We start from the raw sequence: 18781 nt of genomic DNA on the forward strand, positions 1-18781 counted from the left end.
GTTTTCTGTGCTCATAACTTAGTAACACTTTGCATGGTTAAAGAACAGGTGCGATGTTCAAAATGTTTTGGCTTCGTATTTGTACAAAGTAGTGCTGAATAAATATTGATTTGTGAATGAATGCAGTGCGTTTTTGTCTATTTTATATTAGAATGTAATGTTTTTGTATTTGTTTGCATTGCATGTATGTAATTAATGTATTAACTATGAATCCCCTATAATTAGATTTCATAAGGTTTATTTTTGCACCAGAGATGGATTGAGTTTATTAGTTCTTTATGTATTTCAAGGTAATGATGAGGTGAAAATATAAATTACCAATATGATCCTGTAATGTCACGTCCTCATAACGTGCCAGTTTGGTCGTCAGGACATACTCATCACGTTCCAGCGACGTTCCACTATAACGTCGCCACGACGGATATGGGAATCACAAAGTTACGTCGCTGGAACGTTATTTGGGATGTCGCTGCAACGAATATGGTCTGGTCCAGTTACGTCGTCACAACGTAACTGTGTTAGCTGGGTAGACTGTTGAGAAGTGAATTATGGCCAAGAATCGCACAAGCCAGAAAGGAAGGCAAGGCGGCTGGGTTTAGAGGTCCATTTGGGTATATAGAGGGTAAAAGTATCACTTAAAAAGGGTATTGACTGCTTCTCTTTGATATGAGGTGAGGTGGGGTGATAAAGGAATGGGATTCGGTTTTTTCTATTCCACAAACGCTAAACGTTGTTTACATCTTTATTTGGATTTAAATTTTACATTTTTGTATTCAATTTTTCGTTTTATCTGTTTAATTGTTCATGTTCGTGTTAAAATCTGATATCTCATTTTCTTCTTTAAATTGTAGGGGTTTAAAGGACTCAGTTAAGAGAAAGGCAATTTTCTTATTTTGCAAAAGTCAAAAATCACATTGTTTTTTTCTACAAGAAACACATTCAGAGTTGGCAGATGTTACCTTTCGGAAAAAGCAGTGGGGGGATGTTATGTTATTTAGTCATGGTTCAAATCGGTCTGCAGGGGTCGCTATATGCATGAATAAATGCCCAGGCAAGATTATTACACACAGGGCTGATGTTAATGGCCATTGGCTTGCAGTGGTCCTATACTTAGACGAAATATTTTTCATTTTAGTTAATGTGTATGGGTATAATGTTCAAACCCAGAATAAAGGCCTGTTGGAGACAATAACAAATGTCATAAGTGTCACGACCGGCTCAAAGCCGTGACAAATGGGAAGGAGGACATAGTCAGGTTGGTATGTTACAACGAAGATATTTATTAATATAAATAAAGAACATAAAATAAGAAATCAACAAACCCAAACACGATTCCTTCAAACAAACGAATGCTCCAAGTGTAACGGAGGCCAGCGAGTAGTGCTGTGCAGGTAAACCTCACTCCCCGATCTCAAGAGACGCACTAGCGACAGACGCTAGTGGCTGTAGCCATTTAGCCTCCTTGTTAGTGTGTCCGCCTCCCATGCCGGAAGACCCGGGTTCGAGCCCCGCTCGGAGCGAGTGCGAGGAGCGTCAGAGAGGACCCGGGTGAGAGGGGTTACATTGGTGCCGTGACCCGGATGGGAGTGAGGTTTAGGGGGGTGAGTGTAACGGAGGCCAGCGAGTAGTGCTGTGCAGGTAAACCTCACTCCCCGATCTCAAGAGACGCACTAGCGACAGACGCTAGTGGCTGTAGCCATTTAGCCTCCTTGTTAGTGTGTCCGCCTCCCATGCCGGAAGACCCGGGTTCGAGCCCCGCTCGGAGCGAGTGCGAGGAGCGTCAGAGAGGACCCGGGTGAGAGGGGTTACACAAGCATCCAACAGAACCGAGTTAAACTAATCATAACCTCAAAATAGCCAAAGCAAAACCAAACAACCGGGAGTTCACACTCCACACCAAACAGAGCTGACACTATATAGGGAAGGAACAGGTGTACACAATTCTGTTGACGAGCCTTCCAACCACACCCACTGACCGGTCTTAGTGGAAGTAACGAGGGACTCGTCACACACCCCCCCTAAAAAAAAGGAACAAAGTAGTTTACACAAATCATAACTCCACAAAGCTTCGGTCCAAAAAAATAAAATAAGATTCAATCCAGATCGCAAAACTCCAGCAGTCTTAACTCTCCAACTCCTTCCAGCAACCTGGCGCCTAGGAAGCAATTTAAGAAAAGAATGGAGACAAGGAAATAGGACAAATCCTATAATATTAGACTATATGAATACGCGATAAAGCATCAGCAGTTTTGTTCTCTGTGCCTTTAATATGGCGAATATCCAACAGGTATCCCTGTAAAACAAACACCACTTCATTAACCTTTGGTTAGGGTTCTGTAATGAATGAAGAAAAACTAATGGGTTATGATAAGTAAAAACCATGAGGTCCCACAGATGAACCCACATAACTTCAAAGCGTTGCAAAGCCCAAATGAGAGCCAGTGCTTCCTTCTCAATCACAGAATAAGTTGGTAAGCACTAAACTTTCTAAAAAAAAGAATCCAACTGGGTGATCAATGCCATCTTCAGAAAGCTTTAGCAACATCTTTTGCTTTTAAAGACGGACACTCATTCTTCCAGTGATTAAACGCACGGCAATAATTACCAACAGAGAAACTACGTAGTCGATCAGATGAAGCACGCACAATTTTAGAAGACCTGCTAGGATCATAAGATTCTTTCTTTACACTTTCTCCAAAAGAGGTTTTATGAATCAGAAAAAAAAAAATCATCAGCCATAATGGCTGCCTCATATACAGTGTCGGCTTTTCTCACTAATATGTTGCTACTCTTTGTGAAACAGAGTTTTTAAACTGTTCAAGCAACATCAAGTCCTTCAAATCACCTAACGTCTTCACGTCAGAAGCTGTACACCAGTGAGTGAAATGTACAAACTCAACATGCGTTTGGCTATCTTTTTTCCAGGACCTAAATTTTTGCCTGTAGGCCTCTGGAACCAATTCATATGCCCTCAACACTGCATTCTTAACGGTCAAATAATCATTAGCATCTTCTACACTAAGAGATGCATACGCTTCTTGAGCTTTGCCTGTAAAAACAGACTGCAACATAAGTGTACGTTCCTCATCAGGCCACTTTCTTGCATCTGCCACGCGCTCAAACAACAAAAAGAAGCGTTCGACATCTTTCTCGTCAAACCTAGGGATCAATCTCATATTAGTCACTACATCAAATTTACACGAAGTCGAGTCACGGTCTACACCTCCCATTACCCCAAGTTTTCCTTCTCTTATCAGATCTAAACGAAAACGTTCAAGATCAAGTTGCTGTTGTTGTAATTGAATTTTAGACATCTCCACGCGATTTTGAGCTTCTAACATCTTCCCTTTCATCTCATTCTGAATTAACAAGAGTTGTTTTTGTTGCTCAAACGTTAAATGAGACATTGTAGACGCATCAACAAAATCTGAAGCACCTTCTTCGTTTTTATCAATAATTTAATGTTATCTTTTAAACGTTTATCTTGGCTTACCAAGTTAATTTCATAGTGACCTGCAAGTTCCACCAATTGATCCTTAGTTAAATTATTCAACAAACTTTCAGATGGAGCACTAATAAACTCCCCAATTTTTGAGGCCATGGTCAAACAACAAATTGGCTACTTAATTTTTCCAAACATATTTGAGGGCTAGAATTTGGATAAGCAATTCCCTCTAACTAAACTTCAAAACTACATAAACTCATCCCTAATCTTCATACAGTTACTTGCAGTGGGTTCTTATACACCATAAACCAGTGTTTGCAATAGCAACCGATTAACGAGTCACTACCACAAAACACGGATGTGTTCCCGAGACAACTGCTCTGACTGCTTTCACCGTACAAAAAAAATAAACTAAAATAAAAAAGATCAGAGTATCCCGTTAAGGATACCCCGCTAAGCCTAACCAGGGAAAAGCAAATCCAATAATAAACTTCCCCTCTAAATATATACAAAGAGTAGCCAATACTTACCAAACCTGAACTCCCGCAAAGCAACAAAACAAACAAACCAACCAACCACTATATCCTCCAGAATTTATAGAACCAAATATTAAACATTACCAAAAGAGCAAACAGAAATATTAATTTAACAAATCAATCATCAAATCAATAAAACTGAGTAATATTTTTACCAAACAAATCACTTAAATTTAAGGACGAGCCCCCACATTTGTCACGACCGGCTCAAAGCCGTGACAAATGGGAAGGAGGACATAGTCAGGTTGGTATGTTACAACGAAGATATTTATTAATATAAATAAAGAACATAAAATAAGAAATCAACAAACCCAAACACGATTCCTTCAAACAAACGAATGCTCCAAGCATCCAACAGAACCGAGTTAAACTAATCATAACCTCAAAATAGACAAAGCAAAACCAAACAACCGGGAGTTCACACTCCACACCAAACAGAGCTGACACTATATAGGGAAGGAACAGGTGTACACAATTCTGTTGACGAGCCTTCCAACCACACCCACTGACCGGTCTTAGTGGAAGTAACGAGGGACTCGTCACATAAGTGACCTAAAAACTAGTTACCCTACAGATTATATTTTAATCGGTGGCGATTTTAACATGTCACCAGATGAATACATGGATAGACAACCGTCTAATTTGATATTTCTCATGCTAACAGTATTATTCAAAATTTCTGCTTATCCAATGGATTAATTGATATTTGGAGAAACTTAAACCCCACTGCCAGACACTTTTCGTGGTTCAAACCGAATGCCACTTCAAAGTCAAGAATTGATTATTGGCTCGGATCTGAATCTCTTTCAAGGAATGCGACTAAGTGTAATATTTCAGGTGCCCCCTTAACAGATCATTGTGTGATCAACTTAATCTTAGAACAAAGAAATAAACCTTGTAATACTAGAGGCTATTGGAAATTTAATGCAGATTTGTTGAATCATCCTGATTTTTGTACATATATTAAAAAAATAATTGCTGAATTTAAAGTAAAAAAGATGCCAAGTGGTATTAAATGGGAGTATTTAAAACATAAATTAAGAGAATATTCAATGACCTTTAGCAAAAATCTGATGAAAAAGAAACATAAAAAAGAATTCCAGTTAATACAAGATATTAATAAATGCTGTTGTCAACCTAACATGTCAGATGAAGATAAAGAAAAACTTATTAAGCTTCATTCCATTCTAGATGAATTCTATATTAAAAAGGCAAAAGGGGCATATGTGAGATCCAGAGCTAAGTGGCTGGAAGAGGGGGAAAAAATAGCTCATACTTCATTAATTTGGAGAAAAGACGACAAGAAAAAAATTCGATCAGTAGTTTAATTGTGAACCAAGTAGAACAATTAAATCACAACTTGATAGTAAAAGAGGTATTTAAATTTTACTCCAATTTGTATTCCTCTTCTTTTTCCTCTGTTAATTCAAACTCTTTTTTTCAGATGATAAAAAATAATATACCATCTATTGATAGTGTATTTAAAGAACTATGCGATTCAGACCTAACCTTACAAGAGCTTGATGCGGCGATTAAACAGAGTAAACCTGGTAAATCACCGGGTCCTGATGGGTTAACCACAGATTTTTATAATTTTTTTTGGGATGACCTAAAATATCTTTTATTTGAAGCCTTACAAGAGTGTATAAATAATATTGAATTATTGCCAACTATGAAACAAGGGCTTATAATTGTAATACCAAAGCCAGGAAAAGATAAAAGGATATTAGATAATTTACGCCCCATAACACTACTTAATACTGATTACAAACTGTTTACTAAAGCACTGGCTTCCAGATTAAAAACAGGAATATCACAAATTATCAGTGTGACCCAATCAGGATTCTTAAAGGATAGGTCAATTCATAATAATATCAGGTTAGTTTTTGATTTGGTTGAATATGGTCATTTAATTGAAGAGGATGGTTTAATTTTATTTCTGGATTTCTATAAGGCCTTTGACATGGTGGAGCATTCTTTTATTTTTCAAACTCTTAAACACTTTGGTTTTGGTCCTAAATTTATTAGTATTGTTGGAATGCTTTATAAAGACATAAACAGTTCTGTAGCTCTTACTCAAGGTACATGTCCAAGATTTGAGGTTAGAAGAGGCATCAGGCAAGGTTGTGGATGTTCTCCTTTATTATTTATTATGGTAGCAGAAATGTTGTCTATTTTACTCAAAATGGGAACCATATTAGGCATTGATTTTGAAGGTAATAATTTTATTGTCAGTCAATTTGCTGATGACACTACTCTTTTTTTAAGAAATGAACAGCAAATACCCCTAGCACTTCAGTTAATTAAGTTTTTTTCAGAAGCTTCAGGTTTAAAGCTAAATATGTCAAAATGTGAGTTATTGGCCATTCATGATCATCCTAATGTAACATTATACAATATCCCAGTGAAAAATGAAGTCAAATATTTAGGTATCTGATTATCTAAGAGGATGGATAGTTTAGAACATTTAAATTTTGATAAAACTTTGGATAATTGTAAATTAATAATGAATACTTGGCTGCAGAGAGACATAACAATTTTTGGAAGAATTTTATTGACAAAAGTAGAGAATCTTTCTAGATTCATCTATCCATGTTTCTCTTTATCAGTTTCTGCAAAAAGGATAAAGGCAGTTAACAAATTAAACTTTGATTTTATATGGAAAATGAAAAGTCATAATATACGTAAAAGTGACATGATTAAAGATTATGAAAAAGGAGGTCTTAAAACGATTGACTTTGATATTATGAATGGGGTCATTAAACTTAGATGGTTGCAGGCTTTCATTAATGATAAGTCCTCTTTCTGGTTTGAGATTCCTACTATCGTATTTAATAAATGTGGTGGCATAAGTTTTCTGCTGCAATGTGACTTTGAACTTTCGAAACTCTCTGTAAAACTTTCTGCTTTCCATCAACAAGTATTATTATACTGGAAATTGATTTTCAAGCATAATTTTAGCCCTCATAATATGTCAATCTGGAACAACAGATGTATAACTGTGAACAGAAAATCTTTGTTTATTGATGAGTGGTGGCAGAAGGGCATATGGTCACTAACACATTTAGTGGACAATGTGGGAAATATACTAAGCCATGTTGCTTTTTGTGGTAAATACAATATAAGTTGCTCCTCTAAAATGTATGAAAAAATTATCAAGAATATTCCATTACAGATGCTTAAATTAGAAAGTGAACATCTGAAACATTCAAGGATAATACCTAAAGTACAAGAACTTATTATAGAAAATGTAAGCTTTGTTGACAGAAAATGTTCAAACAAATTCTTAAGAGACTGTTTAATACATCAATGTTTCCCAGGACCGGTATTAAGAAATTACATTTTTCGTCATTATGAGAAGAAAGAAGTGTGTAAAATTAGGACCAATTTTCTTTCATTTCCTGTTAATCCTAAATGTAAAGAGGTGCACTTTAAAATTCTGAATCATATATATCCAACAAAAGAATTTTTAAGAACGAGATTTAATGTTGGGGATTCAAATTTATGTCAAATATGTAAGGTAGAGATAGAAACGGTTGAACACTTGTTTTTTCAATGCAGTTTGGTAAACAAATTTTGGAATGATGCATTGAGATGGATGCAACAAAGAATACCTGTAAGGTTGATACTGTCGTGGGAATTTATTAAATTTGGGCTATTAATAAAGGATAAAAAGGTATCCTATGTTATTAATAATGTGTTGCTTTTGCTGAAATTTTATATACACAAATGTAAATTTTTCAAAATCCCTCCAAAATTAGTGGTTTTTAAGGAGGAGTTTAAAATATATTTGGAGACCGTGAGAAGGATGTAAAGTCCTAAAGCAGTGTATTTGTACTCCTTATTGGAAGACTTTGATTTTATAAATTGAATATTGTCCTACTCCCCTACTTTATATATTTATTTGTTCATTTAATTTTATTTGTATTTTATTTAAATTTTTTCTTTTTCTTTTAGTTTTATTTTCACCTAGGCTTCAACTTTTCTTGCCTGCTGATGTGAATATGTATATTGTGTTGTAATATTTGTATGTACGCTCAGGTTTGATTGTAAATCTGAAACTTCGAATGCCTTTTTTTGTTAAGGTTCAATAAATGTCAATAAAAAATAAAAATAAAAAAAAGGTTTCCAACTTCCTGTTTCCTTTTCTGGTTCTTAATGGTGTTTTGCAGAACAACTTGAATGGTGCATTCCCACCACCTACTGGATAGGAGTGTGGAGCGCATAATGGTTGGGAAGTTGGAAAATAATAACACAAAAGACAATGGGGGAGGGGGGAGAGAGGGAAACACTACATTAAACAGAATTTGACTACTAATACTTCCTTGAGGTGTTCCGTTTTTGGTGCGTTTTATGCTCATTACCATTTCATTACCTTCTTCCTTTCAATAACTGAGGGTTTTCTACTCATGATCTGCTCCCTGTACCTCCTCATTTCTTCTGATAAATTTGAATTACTTTGCACTTTAGCAAACATTTCTGCAAGCACCTCCGCTTTTCCACTGTCTGATATTACTAGTCTATCATTATATACTAAGACAGGTCTATTCAAGGATGGACTGGGACCAAATATCGGCCCTGGCATTTTGGCCCAGACCGGCCCACCACCACATAAGATCACAAACACCACCTGTCCTTGCGCTCCCCTGCCCTGAATATGTATACCAACTGCTACTCTTTAAAACTACTAAAGCCATGTAATGTGTAAGCAAGCATCTGTCACGATAGGTATTGGGGAAAAACACAAAGAGAGGGTAGATCCAAATGCAGGTAAGGGTTTTATTTAAACAGAGGGGTAAATACAAAATAAACAGTCATGAGAGACAAATCAAACAAAAAGGGAACCGGATGAAACGGGGAACTCGGAAGAACGGAAAGGTAGAGGAAGTCTGGTGGAACGAGAGAATGAGACACATAGGGTAAGACAAAGCAAGACTGATGGACCTGAAACACAATGACATCAGACAAGGACTCCGTAACATAGACTAAGACAGACTGGGTATTTATACACAGAAGGATAATAGGGAAACAGGAGACAGGTGGGGTGAACAATCAATCACGTAACAAGGAGGAAGGTGACCATAAAAGGGAACAGGAAGTGATCTGGGACAGACACCGTGAGAAGGAGGACATCTAGTGGAACCCCGGGGAACAACAACCCAGACACTGTGACAGTACCCCCCCTCTACGGAGCGGCTACCAGACGCTTAAAGACAAAACATGACACAGAGACCAGGAGGGAGGCGGACAGGTGGAGGCTCAGGGGGAGGGACGGAGGGCCAGAAAAGGAACACAAGGGGAACAAACACCAGAAATGATACATAAAACCGGGAGACCAGGAGGGAGGAGGACCGGAGGAGGTACAGGGGGAGGGACGGAGGGCCAGACTAAACTAAAAGGAACAGACAGAAACAGAACTCAAAAAAACACAAAACATAAGTCCATGAAGGACATGTTGAGGCGTCCACTAGGACGGAGCAGATGACCACCACAGCCGTGTGGTCAAGGCCAGAGCCCTCCAGGGCGGAGCGGAAGACCACCACGTCTCTGTGGTCGAGGCCGGAGTCCAGTAGGTCGGAGCAGAAGACCACCACGTCCTCATGGTCATCACCAGAGTCCCCCAGGGTGGAGCGGACGACCACCACGTCCTCGTGGTCACCGCCAGAGTCCCCCAGGGCGGAGCGGATGACCACCACGTCCTCGTGGTCACCGCCAGAGTCTCCCAGGGCGGAGCCGAAGACCACCACGGCCTTGTGGTCACCGCCTCGGGAACTGTAACGGACACCGCCTCGGGAACAACATCGGGCACCGCCTCGGGAACAACCTCGGGCACCGCCTCGGGAACAGCATCGGGCACCGCCTCGGGAACAGCATCGGGCACCGCCTCGGGAACAGCATCGGGCTCCGCCTCGGGAACTGCATCGGGCTCCGCCTCGGGAACTGCATCGGGCACCGCCTCGGGAACGACCTCGGCCTCGGGAACAGCATCGGGCACCGCCTCGGGAACTGCATCGGGCTCCGCCTCGGGAACAGCATCGGGCTCCGCCTCGGGAACAGCATCGGGCACCGCCTCGGGAACTGCATCGGGAACTGCATCGGGCACCGCCTCGGGAACTGCATCGGGCACCGCCTCGGGAACTGCATCGGGCACCGCCTCGGAAACAGCATCGGGCACCGCCTCGGGAACTGCATCGGGCACCGCCTCGGGAACTGCATCGGGCTCCGCCTCGGGAACTGCATCGGGCTCCGCCTCGGGAACTGCATCGGGCTCCGCCTCGGGAACTGCATCGGGCTCCGCCTCGGAAACAGCATCGGGCTCCGCCTCGGGAACTGCATCGGGCACCGCCTCGGAAACAGCATCGGGCACCGCCTCGGGAACTGCATCGGGCTCCGCCTCGGGAACTGCATCGGGAACTGCATCAGGCTCCGCCTCGGGAACTGCATCGGGCACCGCCTCGGAAACAGCATCGGGCACCGCCTCGGGAACTGCATCGGGCTCCGCCTCGGGAACTGCATCGGGCTCCGCCTCGGGAACTGCATCGGGCACCGCCTCGGAAACAGCATCGGGCACCGCCTCGGGAACTGCATCGGGCTCCGCCTCGGGAACTGCATCGGGCTCCGCCTCGGGAACTGCATCGGGCACCGCCTCGGAAACAGCATCGGGCACCGCCTCGGGAACCGCATCGGGCACCGCCTCGGGAACTGCATCGGGCTCCGCCTCGGGAACAGCATCGGGCTCCGCCTCGGGAACAGCATCGAGCACCGCCTCGGGAACTGCATCGGACTCCGCCTCGGGAACTGCATCGGGCACCGCCTCGGGAACTGCATCGAGCACCGCCTCGGGAACTGCATCGAGCACCGCCTCGGGAACTGCATCGGGCTCCGCCTCGGGAACAGCATCGGGCACCGCCTCGGGAACTGCATCGGGCTCCGCCTCGGGAACTGCATCGGGCTCCGCCTCGGGAACTGCATCGGGCACCGCCTCGGAAACAGCATCGGGCACCGCCTCGGGAACCGCATCGAGCACCGCCTCGGGAACTGCATCGGGCTCCGCCTCGGGAACAGCATCGGGCTCCGCCTCGGGAACAGCATCGGGCTCCGCCTCGGGCACCGCCTCGGGAACTGCATCGGGCTCCGCCTCGGGAACTGCATAGGGCACCGCCTCGGAAACAGCATCGGGCACCGCCTCGGGAACTGCATCGGGAACTGCATCAGGCTTCGCCTCGGGAACAGCATCGGGCACCGCCTCGGGAACTGCATCGGGCACCGCCTCTGAAACTGCATCGGGCACCGCCTCGGGAACTGCATCGAGCACCGCCTCGGAAACTGCATCGGGCACCGCCTCGGGAACTGCATCGGGCTCCGCCTCGGAAACAGCATCGGGCACCGCCTCGGGAACTGCATCGGGAACTGCATCGGGCTTCGCCTCGGGAACTGCATCGGGCACCGCCTCGGGAACTGCATCGAGCACCGCCCCGGGAACTGCATCGGGCACCGCCTCGGGAACTGCATCGAGCACCGCCTCGGAAACTGCATCGGGCACCGCCTCGGGAACTGCATCGGGCTCCGCCTCGGAAACAGCATCGGGCACCGCCTCGGGAACTGCATCGGGAACTGCATCGGGCTTCGCCTCGGGAACTGCATCGGGCACCGCCTCGGGAACTGCATCGAGCACCGCCCCGGGAACTGCATCGAGCACCGCCTCGGGAACCGCATCGGGCTCCGCCTCGGGAACCGCATCAGGCTTCGCCTCGGGAACAGCATCGGGCACCGCCTCGGGAACTGCATCGGGCACCGCCTCGGGAACTGCATCGGGCACCGCCTCGGGAACTGCATCGAGCACCGCCTCGGGAACTGCATCGGGCACCGCCTCGGGAACTGCATCGAGCACCGCCTCGGGAACTGCATCGAGCACCGCCTCGGGAACTGCATCGGACTCCGCCTCGGGAACTGCATCGGGCACCGCCTCGGGAACTGCATCGAGCACCGCCTCGGGAACTGCATCGGGCTCCGCCTCGGGAACTGCATAGGGCACCGCCTCGGAAACAGCATCGGGCACCGCCTCGGGAACTGCATCGGGAACTGCATCGGGCTTCGCCTCGGGAACTGCATCGGGCACCGCCTCGGGAACTGCATCGGGCTCCGCCTCGGGAACTGCATCGGGCACCGCCTCGGAAACAGCATCGGGCACCGCCTCGGGAACTGCATCGGGCTCCGCCTCGGGAACTGCATCGGGCTCCGCCTCGGGAACTGCATCGGGCACCGCCTCGGAAACAGCATCGGGCACCGCCTCGGGAACAGCATCGGGCACCGCCTCGGGAACTGCATCGGGCTTCGCCTCGGGAACAGCATCGGGCACCGCCTCGGGAACAGCATCGGGCACCACCTCGGGAACGACCTCGGCCTCGGGAACAGCATCGGGCACCGCCTCGGGAACTGCATCGGGCTCCGCCTCGGGAACAGCATCGGGCTCCGCCTCGGGAACAGCATCGGGCTCCGCCTCGGGAACTGCATCGGGCACCGCCTCGGAAACTGCATCGGGCACCGCCTCGGGAACTGCATCGGGCTCCGCCTCGGGAACAGCAGCTGCCTTTCTCCTCCTCCGCCCTCTACGATGGGGAGTCGGTGGCGTTGAGTCGACCATCTTGTGCTGTGGTGCTGGGCTGGCGGCCATCTTGGGCTGTGACGCTAGGTTGGCGGCCATCTTGGGCTGTGGGGCTGGGCTGGTGGCCATCTTGGGTTGTGGGGCTGGGTTGGCGGCCATCCTGTGCTGTGGAGTTGGGCTGGCGCCCATCTTGTGCTGTGGGGCTGAGCTGGCAGCCTTGTCTGGACACTCTGGTGTGGTTGTTGCATTCCACTGGGCACGATGGTGCAGGTAATTGGTAAACCCCCAAAAGTCCAGTATCTCTAACCCCTTCATCTCCCATGAAGGTAAAGGATCATCCAGGCAATTATTAAATAAATCCTTTAGTGCTGCATCATTGTAACCTAGCCCGACTGCCATAGTCCAAAACAATTGCGCCAGGCCACCCACCTCACTTCCCTCTTGATGAAGGGTGATTAAGTTCTGGTATCTCCCCCTCCGTTCCTCCATGGTGGCTGGGGAACCGATTCGAAATCCCACACCGCTGGATCTAGGCATGACGGAGTCCTTCTGTCACGATAGGTATTGGGGAAAAACACAAAGAGAGGGTAGATCCAAATGCAGGTAAGGGTTTTATTTAAACAGAGGGGTAAATACAAAATAAACAGTCATGAGAGACAAATCAAACAAAAAGGGAACCGGATGAAACGGGGAACTCGGAAGAACGGAAAGGTAGAGGAAGTCTGGTGGAACGAGAGAATGAGACACATAGGGTAAGACAAAGCAAGACTGATGGACCTGAAACACAATGACATCAGACAAGGACTCCGTAACATAGACTAAGACAGACTGGGTATTTATACACAGAAGGATAATAGGGAAACAGGAGACAGGTGGGGTGAACAATCAATCACGTAACAAGGAGGAAGGTGACCATAAAAGGGAACAGGAAGTGATCTGGGACAGACACCGTGAGAAGGAGGACATCTAGTGGAACCCCGGGGAACAACAACCCAGACACTGTGACAGCATCAGTGAGAGTTGACACATTAAATACTGTACTTCAAAAAAGTGGTGTTGAATAAACTGTACACTGACCCAATCAAAAAGGATGCAGGTGAACTCCTTGTACATCTTGTCTGTGTGCTGTGACGGCGAGAGAAAGTAAATATGAGAAATGATTGATCGTCGGATAAGTGTATTTGGCATTAGATAAACTGCCAACTTAGTAGAAAAGGATGCAGGTGAACTCCTCCAATAAAGAACAAGTGACAGCATCCTGTGTGTGAGGGAGAACGAGAGAGAAAAAAATACACACGATAAATGATTCATCAAATGATCAATGCTTTCCAAAGCATATATATATATATATATATTTCGTTCAGTAGTATACTTTTGACAAACACAAATAACATGTTCTACTGATGTTTATTTATTACTTTTAAGGTTTTATTCAGCATAGTATGCCCAACCCTTCATCTTGTTAAAATATGTTCCTCTTTGGTGCTTCGTTTAGTTATTCTCACTACTCCTACTTCTTGTTGTATTTCATAACGTTGATGTCCTGTATTTCCTGTATAGTTCCAAGACTTTTATATGTTATATTATTTTAACTTTCGAACAATAATAGAGGAACAAAAATTAGTGGAGTTCACTAACCCATTCTTATTATGAAACACATACAATTTATAATAGTATAAACAGCATTATATATATATGTTATAATGGACTATTTCACATCCAGAGATGAAGGATCAGGTGATGATGTTACTAAAGAGGAGTCTGATGACAGTCTGTAATATGAACAGGTGCTCGCTCTTCTAACTACAAGGTAGCCATCACTATTCGTGCTGTCTAAACATACAAGAGCTGATCAGAAGTTCAGAGACTATGTTCATCATGATAAACAAAAGAAAACTGTCCTCTTCAGGGATATGTTAGTTTGTTTGTGTAATAATGCAGTATCGCTCCTGACAGATGATCGTTAAGTAGAAGTGAAAGTGAAAGCCAAAATTCCATTCCGGAAAATCATAATAATCAGCCAACTTCAGATGGCTATAACTTTTGTTACGTTCAAGCTATGGACAAAATACAGTTAGGAAAGGGCTTGAACACAGCTTTCATTTGGTTAAGTAAAATTTCACTATGTGTTGGGTTTTCCTAGATTGCATCACAAATGATAAAATTACAAATGAACAGAACAACAAGAAAGACTATATGACTGTGAGCATCACAAAGTTAATAGTGGCTATGTGTCCAGTAACAAATGTTTTACATTTTCATAACAGGTAACGCTTATCATTAATGAGAGGCCTGCAAAGCACTGAAATGTTTTAGCTCAAATCACAATCTCATTTTCCTACTATGTAGTTTTATAAGATCTATTTTTGCCCAAGCTGTTGCGAGCCTCAGTGATCATGAGATTTTTTCATGTTTCTATGTCTATAAGAAAGATTGACTGAAAGTAAAGAGAGAGAAATGAACAATGCCATTTACAGCCACAGAAACTGAAAATCAGCACATCTGTCATCAGTCAGAGAAATGGTTTTAAATGTTTCTTATTGAGATGATTTTGTCAGTGCAGGAGAAATAAAGCACTGATCTAAAGACACACTACTGTATCTTACCTCATCCTTAGACACTGGTTCTAGCACTTGTTTGTTTTTCTTCTTTTTGAAAAATCATCACACACAATTAAACACTAATTTTGAAAAATGAAAAGGTTTTCCTCTCACTACAGTATCTGTAGCTGATACTTACCATCTCTGAATCTCCTGCGGCGAAAGATCATCACACCAACAACAACAACAACAGCTGCAGCCACCAGCAGCAGAACACCAACAACAATTCCTGCTACAGCAGCTGGAGACAGACCTGAACCTGAAACAGCTGGAGACAGACCATCATTAGTGTGAGGAAATCTGACAGTGTGTTTATGCCATATTCACTGTATATATATTCTCTGGACACCTTTACAGGGCCAATGTGTAGATGTCAAAAACGTATCTATTAACATACAGAGATTATTTCATATTATTGATGGTTTAAAAACAAATAGAGCTCTCAGATCACAAAAGATCCAACCAGTTCATAACATCTAGTTCATTTAAAACATGATGAGATGAAACATCTTCCAGAAGACGTCAGATGTGCCTCTAAGTAACTGATTTGAAAAATATAAATTAATAATAATTAAAAAAAAATTATATGAAAACAGAATGAAAACTTCTTTTTACTCTGCAAGTTTGTGCAGTAAAATAGGTGCAGTATGTAGATACTAAACAGATCTTAAGACCACAGTTCAAACAGACTAAAATGAAAATGTAATTATTACAGGGGAAATGACATTAAATGACTTACCACTGACAGTCAGACTGAAAGATTTTAGTTGAGGCTTTTTTGGTGATTTTTGTGCTGTTACACTTGGGGCTTCTGTTCAAGTTTTGTCTTTTGCCGAACTCTCACTTCTGATGATCTCTGCTTCATAACGTCCAGCGTGTTGAGTTGTGATGTTTGTGATGATCAGAGATCCAGTCTCATAGTCCACCTTCAGTCTGTCTCTGAATCTCCCGTCTTCTCCATCATATAAACAGCTCGTGTTGGGATCTCCATTGATCAGAGCGATGCGAGTGTCTTCAAAATACCACAGCAACTTGTCATGCTCTTTTTTGATTATACCAGTGTTTAGAGTGACTGAATCTCCCTCCATTTCTGATACGGACTTCACTGCATGTGTAACACCAAACATACCTGCAAACACAAATCAGCAGTTACTAGTGTGTGTGTGTGTGTGTGTGTATGTGTGTGTGTGTGTGTGTGTGTGTGTGTGTGTGTGTGCAGTCATCTTGCACCTATATTGTGTGGACCAAATATATACAAATATAATATAATAATACGCATAATATATAATAAAGCATAAACAACAGAAGACAGAAGGACCCACAAATAATAATATTAACAATATTTTAAGGAAATCTGACAAATCCTAAAACCTTCTTTTGGGGACAACCTCATTTGTAAAAATGTAAAGCATACATACACACACACACACGTTAAATTTGTTGTTATGTTTGAATATGTAAATGAGTACATTATTATTAGTATATATTATTAGCATTAGTAGATTATTATTCTAATTAATACTCAATCACTATTTATGTTAAAAAAATACTCATTTTGAGAAAACAGCCTCTAAATATATACACTGTAATTAAAATATAAATAAAGTATTGCTGTATAGGTTTAATAACAAGACAAGGCATAGAAGCAAATTAGCCTAAATTTAGAAATTGACCAGTGCATATAAATAAATAAATAATATAAATAAATATAATTGGTTTTCCCCATAGTGATTGTATTAAAATAATATATTTATGATGTATTTATGTGTATATAATTATTCTGATAAAGCAATAGGCGACATTAGTGTAGACCACAAAATTATTTTAAGGCAGTCCATTTTTATTTATATTCATGGTGCATTTGATCAGGCGAATGACAAATTCACAATTAATTATACCACATTCACTGGACTAACATTACATGTTTCATTTGAACACTGATTAAGAAATGACAGGTTTAGGCCTTTTTTTATCACTCAAATTCAACCTTTTACAGTAGATACAAAACTACAATGAAATAGAGAGAAAATAAAATAAATAAATTACATAAAAATACGGAAATGTTTACATACATTAATACACTTAACAGCTTTCTTGTTTACCAGATTGTAAATATGAAAAAACTTTATGTAGACCACAAAATGGACATAGTGTATCAATATGACAATTACATCTGTTTACAAGGAAATGTTTCCTGTAAAATGCCCAGAGGAGAGTAGGTGCGGTCGGGTCTGGTCAAACATTCAGCGGGTGCGGGCTTAAGAAAACAGTACCGCAGCTCTAAACTGTCCCAATCTACAGAGTGTTACAGTAACACTGAAGCTAAGGTTAATCGATCACAAGCGTTTTAAAGAAACTGCGTCATTATCGTCCTCCATTCCAACAGACCAACTCAGGAAGAACAAACAATAATCATCCACGATATATAAAGAGGATTTCTATAGGCTAATGAGCAAAATCGTTTTATTTATATATTATACTGATGTTTAAAACAGTGCTGAATAAAATAAAGGTGTTTAAAAGAGTTAAAAACGTGTCATATTCATCGAGGAAATGTAAAGGATTGAAAATACAGACACAAATGAATGTCTTACCTTCAACGAGAAAAGCGAACAGAATGATTACGATCTCGCTTCTCATCATTGTAACTGCTGATGTCTTCGGGGATATCTTTCGCTTCTAGAAATTACTTTCATTTCATGTCACAGCGGGGGGAGGGGCGGTGTCAAACCACGAATTCACTTTGTACAATCAGAACAGTTATTAAGGTTTGTTAAGTCAGATAATAAAAATAAAGCACGAAAGTAACTTATTTACACAGAAGAAATTACAAGAGCTGTTATTTATTTTGTCGAATTGAAGTAAAAGTACAACATTGCATTCCAGTCAAATGAAAATGAAAATATATCATCACATATAATCAGCATGATCTGAAGCCAAGTAAAGATGCTGTAGATCTCGAGGTCCACCATTTCAGCTCCCACCAGAGTCTTTAATAAACCAGATTATTCAGTTATTCACAGATGTGAACAGAAAAAGTTGTCTGATTGTATTGGACAGCCATTAGTGTATCTGTCAGTAGTTTGTGGGTGAAACGTTTAGTCTTTGTTCTGCCCTGTTACTCCACAACGAACAACTTACATTGAAATAAAATCATCACTAATGTTTAAATTACAGGTTATACAGGACCCAGATAGCAAGCAGACATTGATTCAACGTCAGTATAGGTCGTCGATCAGAATCAACGTTAACTACCCACATAACAAACGGACTTGGCCCACATGTGGCCTCAAGGTGGCACTGCTGGCCTCCTGTCGGCAATGGCATGTACCCTTTCAGCCAGAGCTGGGCCATGTGTGGCAATGACGGCACGGCGGGGATCCGGCAAACAACATGAGGACCAATTGTTGATGGGAGGAGTGTGGCCCAGATCAGTCAGGTGATATGTGGCCCAAATCAGGCTAAGATCTGGCAGCATATTATGTAACCTATGATAAACAAGATAAATACAATATTGCATGATAAAATGTACCCTGCTGAAAAAAAACAACTAAAACAAGCTTAAGGTGGTCAAGCTGGTTTTAGCTGGTCTCCC

General features: G+C 42.6%; 3 protein-coding genes across 3 annotated transcripts in view; 2 read left to right on the forward strand and 1 right to left on the reverse strand.

Moving 5' to 3' along the window:
- The window catches only part of LOC127988002 (uncharacterized protein DDB_G0271670-like), a 327998-nt gene that overhangs the window by 49119 nt on the left and 260098 nt on the right, over positions 1-18781 (forward strand). The window lies entirely within an intron of this gene.
- Positions 1-18781, forward strand: part of LOC127987099 (uncharacterized) — a 105169-nt gene that overhangs the window by 17259 nt on the left and 69129 nt on the right. The gene's annotated exons all lie outside the window — the stretch shown is intronic.
- LOC127987062 (titin-like) lies at positions 8741-17964 on the reverse strand. Its single transcript, XM_052589341.1, has 5 exons — positions 17781-17964; positions 15926-16315; positions 15326-15454; positions 12368-13844; positions 8741-12247 (listed from the first exon to the last, which is right to left on the reverse strand). Exons 4-5 carry the CDS (start codon positions 13121-13123, stop codon positions 9449-9451), a joined length of 3555 nt encoding a protein of 1184 aa, XP_052445301.1. The 5' UTR covers positions 13124-13844; positions 15326-15454; positions 15926-16315; positions 17781-17964; the 3' UTR covers positions 8741-9448.

Source organism: Carassius gibelio, chromosome B22 (assembly GCF_023724105.1).
Source record: "Carassius gibelio isolate Cgi1373 ecotype wild population from Czech Republic chromosome B22, carGib1.2-hapl.c, whole genome shotgun sequence".
NCBI classification, from domain to species: Eukaryota; Metazoa; Chordata; class Actinopteri; order Cypriniformes; family Cyprinidae; genus Carassius; species Carassius gibelio.

Coding starts and splice junctions, on each gene's coding strand:
- LOC127987062 (XM_052589341.1), bottom strand. CDS start 13,123: ATGCCTAGATCCAGCGGTGTGGGATTTCGAATCGGTTCCCCAGCCACC. Junction 12,248..12,367: donor AGGCCGAGGTCGTTCCCGAG/GTGGTGCCCGAT, acceptor GCTGTTTCCGAG/GCGGTGCCCGATGCAGTTCC.